The sequence below is a fragment of the Vigna umbellata genome, chromosome 4 (assembly GCF_029865625.1).
Source record: "Vigna umbellata cultivar VRB3 chromosome 4, Vumbellata_1.0, whole genome shotgun sequence".
NCBI classification, from domain to species: domain Eukaryota; kingdom Viridiplantae; phylum Streptophyta; class Magnoliopsida; order Fabales; family Fabaceae; genus Vigna; species Vigna umbellata.
Window position 1 is genome coordinate 11989353 of NC_142168.1, and position 8430 is coordinate 11997782.

The 8430-nt window shown below is 33.5% G+C and overlaps 1 protein-coding gene across 1 annotated transcript; it reads left to right on the forward strand.

Annotated features, from left to right (window-relative positions):
* Window positions 1-106: 106 nt before the first annotated feature.
* LOC124843000 (sarcolemmal membrane-associated protein) lies at window positions 107-6413 on the forward strand. The gene is made up of 4 exons (XM_047319623.2): window positions 107-824; window positions 4220-4365; window positions 4473-4570; window positions 5735-6413. The coding sequence occupies exons 1-4, from the start codon at window positions 292-294 to the stop codon at window positions 6212-6214; spliced, it is 1257 nt and encodes a 418-aa protein (XP_047175579.2). The 5' UTR covers window positions 107-291; the 3' UTR covers window positions 6215-6413.
* Window positions 6414-8430: the final 2017 nt, after the last annotated feature.

Sequence of the window (8430 nt, forward strand, 5' to 3'; positions counted from 1 at the left end):
ACTCTTTCCAATTAAATTTTGTATAAACCTCCTTGGAAAGAAAAAGTAAATTATGATAGTGTAAATTTGGAAATATAATATAATTTACCATAGATTTTTTCATCATTGAATTAGGGTTTTTGGGGTTCCTTGAAACCCTCTTGGATTCGAATTCTCTCTCCCCCTTAATCTCACCCTACATGTTTCTTTATCATTCGCATCCCCCTTTTCATTCATTGCCTCATCTTCCCAGTTCTTCAAATTCCTTTTACTTTGTGCCCTAATTTCACGATCACTCCGTTATCTTCTACAATGGGAAGCAAAGGCCGCATGCCACCGCCTCCACACCTGCGGCGTTCGATTCCGCCGGGTCCCGCCGTGATGCCGCACCCGCTTGTCGCACCATTTGATCTACTCCCGCCGCCGCAGGTGATGGAGCAGAAGCTAGCGTCTCAGCATGCGGAGATGCAGCGCCTGGCGACGGAGAACCAGCGGCTTGCAGCTACGCATGGTGCGCTGCGGCAGGAGCTAGCGGCGGCCCAGCACGAGCTGCAGATGCTCCACGCACACGTGGCAGCTCTTAAGGGAGAGCGGGAGCAGCAGGTGCGCGTGCAGTTGGAGAAGATCTCGAAGATCGAGAGCGAAGCGCAGAGCGCAGAGGGCGTGAAGTTGGAGCTGCAGCAGGCTCGCGGAGAGGCACAAAACCTTGTTTTGGCTAGGGATGAACTTGTTTCGAAAGCGCAGCACTTGACTCAGGAACTGCAGAGGGTTCACACTGATGTTGTTCAGATCCCCGCCCTTATCTCAGAACTTGAATGCCTCAGACAGGAGTATCAGCATTGCAGGTATCCTTCTTCTGTCTCTTTTTTAGGTTAGATGTGTACTTATGATGTAGTGCGTAATGGGTTCTTCTTAGAGAAAATGTTGTGATGATGATGATGTAGAAAGTGACTAAGTATATGAAAGCATTGGTTAAATGTTGTTTTCTATGTAGACATTGCTTCTTGTGTTGTAGATTAGGTGATTTGGAATGCTAGCCGTCTCTCTATGGGATGCAATTATGCCTGTAAAATTCAAGGAGTGGTATTTCTTTATTTGGTTTGGAGACTTTGTTAGTATAGGCTAAGGGTGGGATATTATGGAGAGGTGGCAATTGGCAAGTTTAAAGGTAATTGTGTCTGTGCTTTTTGACATTTATCAACATTTGATGAGGGACATAACCTAATAACATATCTTTGAAATAGTGAAAAAAATGAATGGGGTAGTTAAATTGAGAAATAACTTGTGTGAACTTTATTTAGTGGATAATATTGTGAAAAGATTTTTAGTTGAAGGGAATTGAGGAATTGGGAGTATTGGACAAGGTGATAGATGGGTAATAATATAAGGAACCAATGAACTTGACCGGTGTTATGCAGAAAATGTTATAAAGGCTTTCCTTTCTCCAAAATGTTGTTTTGCCTATGTTTACAGGGATATGATTCTTTGATGTCTGAGGATTTTATAAACTCATGAGAGGTTTTTCATTGTTTGGAATTGGAGATAAGTGAAAGGCCAGATGCAATAGTGGTACCTCGTGTTATGAGTGAAGCTTTGGGCCCTGTCTAATTTCAAAATCTATTAGTATTACTTATTATCATTCTTCCTGCCTCAAAGCAAGAGAGATTTTCTTGTTGATATTTGCATCTAGTGTCATGCATACTTGGTAGATTTGTGGTAGTCCAAAGTGTTTGGGAATCCAAATAAGTTTGAGTCCTATATTGAGTAAAAATGAGAAAGTTAAGTAACATAAGAAGAAAGACCCACAAATTCATTGTCTTAAAGCTTGGGGTAGGAGGTGGTGTCATAGTCTTTTATACGGGTTAACTCAGTTCATTAGGTGACTCTCCCCGGTGTCTCCTCTTGAAAGACCCAACACAAAGGGGGATGGAGTCTTGGGTCTTTTTAACTTGATTTCTCCAAATGTTATTATGTATTTATCTAGAGAAAGTATTTGTAGCTTGTACCACATTCAGGAATCAATTTTCACTTTTCAAGGGTGCAGTCTTTTTTGCTTGAACTGCGTACATGATAAGAATATGGGATTAGTGCTAGTAATATGAAAGGTGTTTGGTATAAATGTCTATTTAGAATGCAAGCTAACACATTTTCCTATAAATTGCTATATAGCTATTTATTTTCTTTTTATTTTTTGGTACAGGTGTTTATATTGTTATTAATGTATAGTTTATCCCCTTACTCTGGAGTAGTTATGTTGACTACCTTAAGAGTTTTATTTTTTTTGTGCTTAGCTTTGTCTCTTATCAGTTTTAGAGGGATTCATTTCTTTGCAAAACTTGTTCTATCAAAAAGAGAAAAGGACGGAGAATCTGTATGATGCCTTCTTTTGCAACCCTCTGGTGTTTTTTGAGTGGGGCAAACTGCTTATGTTTTCCATGGGGCTCTGTTACCTTTACAGTTGTTATCATTAAATAAAAATTTTCATGAATTATGCTGTTGCATCTGCCTTTGGCTTCTTCTGACTTCAAATGAGCCAGCCAGCTCGTTTTGCTCCAATGAGTTTGTTTATTGTTAATATTATTGTTTTCCTTTTTGTTTTTATTATAGGGTAATCTTGTAGTACATAGTATGAGTATCTTACTTTGTTCCTTTCTTGTCATCATCTTCTCCATTTCCCATTGTTTAAAATGTGCCCATGACAGTCATTTTCTATTCTAGTTTTATTTGTTCTTTCCAATCTAACTGATTTAATTCATGTATGTGGATCGCACATCAGCTGGGATGATAATAAAATTTCTCATTTAAAGAAGATCCTTTATATTATCCAACCTTTTAGAAATGAGTTTCCCACTACACTTATGAGTGTTTGTTTTACAGCTTCTTTTATTCCTGGGAATAAGACTGAGAATATTTATTCCCATATTTGTTAGTAGGTTATCAACCGTGATTCTCGGATGTTTTTTTTATTCTCAGGAAATCTGTATTCCCATGCTTTTAGTAGTTTTTATTCCCTTGAGGAAGGGGTGGGAAAGTGATATTCTCATGGAAATATGGTAATTTACTTATTATTATACTTATAACGTTCATTTTTTTTCTTATTTTAAATTTAAATTACTTTTAATTTTAGAAAACATTCTAAGCTATAATATTCCAAAGAATATGATTCTTGAGAATGTAATGTGGTTTTGTGAAACTCACTCCCTCAATTCTTATAAGATTAGGATTTATTCCAGTAGGGTGTAATACTTTATTCCTAGAGTATGGTATTATTCATCTGCCATCAATCTTGGTTGTGTATTACAATCAAAACATAGGCTGAGGATTGATCTCTGTTCTGGTTCCATTCCATTTATTCATAAAGGTGGAGGCTGGGCACTGAGCAACCATATCTGTTTATCTAACTTAATCTGTCACTAAAGTTCTTTCTAAGTTTTCCTAAGTGTAATTTGTATCAGTGGTAAATTCTTTTCTTTAAACTCAGCTGTTTACTTTGGATCTCATTGAAATTGATTTTAATCTCTTACATTTCTTTAGTTTGAATCCGGGAGACCGTTTTACTGAAAATCCTGATTTCTGAGTATGATGAAATGACTTCCATAGTTTGAATTGAAGGCAATGGTGGTTTCATCTTGTTCTGAACTATGAGTGTTTGAACTTTGAACAAATTCCTGCTGCATTTCCTTGTCCTTTTGTATAACCCTCTTGGGAGTCTCTTCAATATCAATATCCATGGATTTGCCTAGCAATGTACTGGTTAGAGCATTTATGCAACCAGAGATATACCAAGGCACCTTGCTACACTTGACCTTTTAGGCAGGGTGGGCTCAGTTAGGATGGTTAGCATGTGGTAGGCATACATTTTAAAAACATTGTTAGCATGTGGTAGGCATACATTTTAAAAACATTGTTAGCATGTGGTAGGCATACATTTTAAAAACAGGTTTGGCAGCTATAGGTTCCTCTTTTGGTTGATGGTAAATCTTTCATTCTCATGCCATTCTATTTGGAATCCCAACAATCACCAATTTGACCCTTTTAAACCTATTTATCATTTTGGTTTGATTGTTATCGTAGATTTACTCTGAACTTTCGATCTGCCGTTTTCACTCATAATTCACTCAAGCCAAATTCAAAGTCAACCAATTCGATTTCTGATCATACCTTCTCCTTACAGCATGTTGGCATAGTGCCAGAGTGCCATGTTTAGTGTCCTTTACAATCTTTTGTTCTGGTTGTACAGGGCCACTTTTGACTATGAAAAAAAATTATACAATGATCACCTTGAGTCACTTCAGGTGATGGAAAAGAACTATGTTTCTATGAGTAGAGAAGTGGAAAAACTTCGAGCCGAGCTTTCAAACACTGCTAATGTGGATCGGAGAAATAGTATGTATCTCCTTTCATACGTTTTCTGTGTTAGAATAGAGCCCTTGTCCCTTGTCTCCCTCAATTTTTCATGTTTTGTGGATTGATCACTGGTAATAAAAATTCAGGTGGGCCATATGGTGGCACCTCCGGAACTAATGAGAACGAGGCTTCTGGTCTTCCTGTGGGACAAAATGCTTATGAAGATGGTTATTCTGTTATGCAGGTGTGTGATGCCTCCCTGTGTTACACTGTTTTGGGTTTCTTGGGAGTGCATTATTTTAGTTCATTGTCTAATATTTTTAATTTTCAAATCTTCTAATAAAAATGAATATGTGATTTTTCTTGTTTTTATTTCTCTATGCATTTGTTACTCATTAATCTTTGATAATCACCTTTTTTTTATGGTAACAAATTAACATAATTATCTTTCTGATGATTTTTGTTACCATGACAAAGAAATACAAAATTTATAGGATTATCATGCTCAATGCCATAATTATAGGTGTTTTGCATGATAGCAATTGGGAATCTGTTAGTGTATTATTTGTGTGCAGAGAAAATAGAAATGATATAGTGGGAGCAATTATTCTAACATTTTCTCTTCATTTGAGAATTAAACTCTAGAAGGCTTGATTGATCCTTACATAATCTTCTATTTATAAGAATAACCTAGACACAATATAATTATGATAAATAGGATAATCCGACACAATATAATCAATGATAAATAGGGTAACCCTAGACACAATATAATGATGATAAATAGGATAATCCTAGACACAATATAATCATGATAAATAAGTTAACCCTTAACACAATATAATTATGATAACTAGGTAATTCTAGACACAATATAATCATGATAAATAGGGTAACCCTTAATGCAATATAATCATGATAAACAGGGTAACCTTGACATAATATAATGATGATAAAACATGATAAATATCTTAACATCCTCTAATTACAGTGATAAATGTAGTCTTACTGATGAAAGATTTTAATTTGCGTTTAGATTAGGCACTAATAATGGGTTTTCAAACAATTTGTTTGTTTAGTGCCTTAAAACTAAAATTTCAAATTGATATTGAAATCTGATATAGATTCAAAAAGCTGAATGCAAATTTTATATTACAAACAGTTTTTAAAATAGCTCCTAATCTAGCATTAGATATTCATATTTACTGACATGTCATTGCATTTGTGTCCTCAATCGGGGATAACTTTAGATATCAGTCGATTCCAATACTGATCTGAAATGTCTGTCTATTATGTATTAGTAAACTTGAGTATCTTGAGATATGATGATAAAGTAAGATTTACTGGTTAGAATGGTCATGTTCTAAGGTTGTTTCGGAATTTGAATTGGAATATTTTTGTTTTACAGGGACGTGGTCCCCTTCCTGCACCCAGTGGGGGTGGAGGTAGTGCTACTACACTTGCTTCTACTGGAGCTCAACCGGGTTCAACTCCTGCAGGGACTGGTTATGATGCTCCCAGAGGACCTGGTTATGGTGCATCTGCAGGACCTAATTATGATGCACAGAGGAGTGTTACCTATGACACGCAAAGGTTGACAGGTTACGATGCCTTTAGAGGATCTACTTATGATGCTAAGAGAGGGGCAATTTTTGATGCTCAAAGAACTTCCTATGATCCACAGAGAGGTTCAGGATATGATATGCAAAGAGGAACGGGTTACGATTCATCGAGAGCTGGTGGCTATGAGACACAGTCTAGAGGGGTTGGTGGTCCTCATGGACATGCTCCACCCGTGAACAATATACCGTATGGATCCACAACCCCGCCTGCTCGTAGTGGGGGTGGATATGAAGCTAGTCGAGGTGTAAATTCCGGTCGAAGATGATGACGACGACCTTGAGTTTTAGAACTTCGAACATTTGGTTTTGTCCTATCTTGTTGTAATGTGCATAGTCCACGAGAGGGAAACAAATGTTCGTCATTATTGGGAAGACATTCTCCCGCGACATGAATTTGGTAATACATTACCGATCTAACTTGCGCCTATATATTTTATTTGAGATTTGGGATGTGGTTTAATTTTATTAATTTCTTATCTTTCCTTACCTTTTGATTAAATGATTTCAAATTTATTTTTTCTGCCAATTTAGCTAAATGCACATTCCTGTATACTTTGTTGATTTTCAAGGTTTTGTATGTTTTAAATTATACTTTTTGATATTTTAGCTATAATTGCTTTGAAAAAGTTTGCAATGGAATGCCGCAATACAAACCATCACAAATGCTGTAGAAGGTCTAATATGGGATTTTCTATATTAATAAATAGGTTGAAGAACTGGTAAGGATGGAAGAGTAATGTTAGAACATAATCATTATATTCCTGTCGGGCATTATATATAAAACAAGTTATCAAAATAACTAAGTAACAATATCAATACATAGTCGAATAATTTGGACTGACTTTACATTTTCATATTTATGGACATTGCTTTTTATATATTTCTAGTAAATATATAAATAGTGATGTTTATTTTCATTACTTTTTATATATTATTGTACACTTATTTTGTTTACGACTTTTTTTTTATTTTAAAATCTTCATTGACTTCTGCCATTGACCATCATTAATTTATTAACAATAATTTTCATGATTTTTTTTTTCATGTTTTCAATTTTTATAAGATTAATGTTTTGTGTAGATTAGAGGGACAGCAGAAAATAGAAAGGAAAAAAAACTAATAATAATATTGTTTGAATTAGAAGAAAGAGAATAAAAAATATAATAAAATTACTGAAAATTTTATAGTTAATTTAATTGATGTAATAGAATAATTGGTAAAGTATCTTTTATGGTTCAATGCAAAATAATTTTCAAAATATGAATTAAATTTAAAACAAAATATTAAATTATACTAAAAAATTGTTATCCAATCTTAATAAACAAAAAGTTAAAATAATATATAAAATTAAGCTATTTTATGAAATATATGTTATTATATTTTTATATTAAAAACTTGATACTTTTATAATCAATAATATAATTATTATAAATATTTTTATAAAAATGTAAATAGTAAAATAATATTTTTAAACATAATCTATTATATTAAAAAGATATAAGTGTACATAAATAGTCTAATATTATTTACATATCGATGTATTTTTTAACTTGGTTACTGGTACGTCATAATCTTTTGTTACAATGTTGAAAATTTATTGATTTGTAAGTTTTTTTTTTCTAATTTTTGGTACATAATTTGAAAAGTTTATATATATATATTATTGTAATAATCATTTTTGTTTTTCATCCTTTTCGTTGTCTTCCATATGCATAAATACTAAATCAGACAAAGCTAAAACAACTTTAGCTCCAATACTGAATACAAGCATGATATGTTTCACCTGTATGATTCTTGTTTTACCATCTTAATTTTGTCATTCTTAATTTTGTCATGTGGGTCAGTTTTGTTGCATAGAGAGCTTATTATTATATTAAAAGTAGTAACTGATATTTATTGAACTTAACACTACATAAATATGGCAATTCAATTATGATTTACTTCATTTGATCTCTATCATAAAGAATTGATGCACCCTGTTAAAATCTATCATAATTTGTCTACATTATTTATCAACTTATCACATGTTTAAATACACAGTACATATCAGTAATGCATGGAACATAAACATTTATGGTGACGAATTGGAGATGTTAAACAACCTCATAAACTCACTAAAATAAGTTTTAAATTTAGAATCAACTCCTTAATGTAAAACCACAAAATTAGCATTTAAATAAACCTAATATGAATTTGCATACACTTTGAGATCAATGTAGTGATTCCTAACCTTTATCATGGATTCTTGTTTGTGATAAACCAATATACTTAAGAGAGTCTTGTACCTTATGCTTGATGTGATATATGCCCTCTGTCACTTAAAATATGTGCTGTATTTTAGGTAATATGGTCCATGAATTGATATATAGTAGGTTATAATTATATATGTTATAGCAATTAATACGTAAGAATATAGAAAAGATACTTTCAGTTATATCTTCTTCCTCATGGCAACATACTCCTTTTAATATTCTTTTATTAA

Coding starts and splice junctions, on each gene's coding strand:
- LOC124843000 (XM_047319623.2), top strand. CDS start 292: ATGGGAAGCAAAGGCCGCATGCCACCGCCTCCACACCTGCGGCGTTCG. Junction 825..4,219: donor CAGGAGTATCAGCATTGCAG/GTATCCTTCTTC, acceptor CTGGTTGTACAG/GGCCACTTTTGACTATGAAA. Junction 4,366..4,472: donor TAATGTGGATCGGAGAAATA/GTATGTATCTCC, acceptor ATAAAAATTCAG/GTGGGCCATATGGTGGCACC.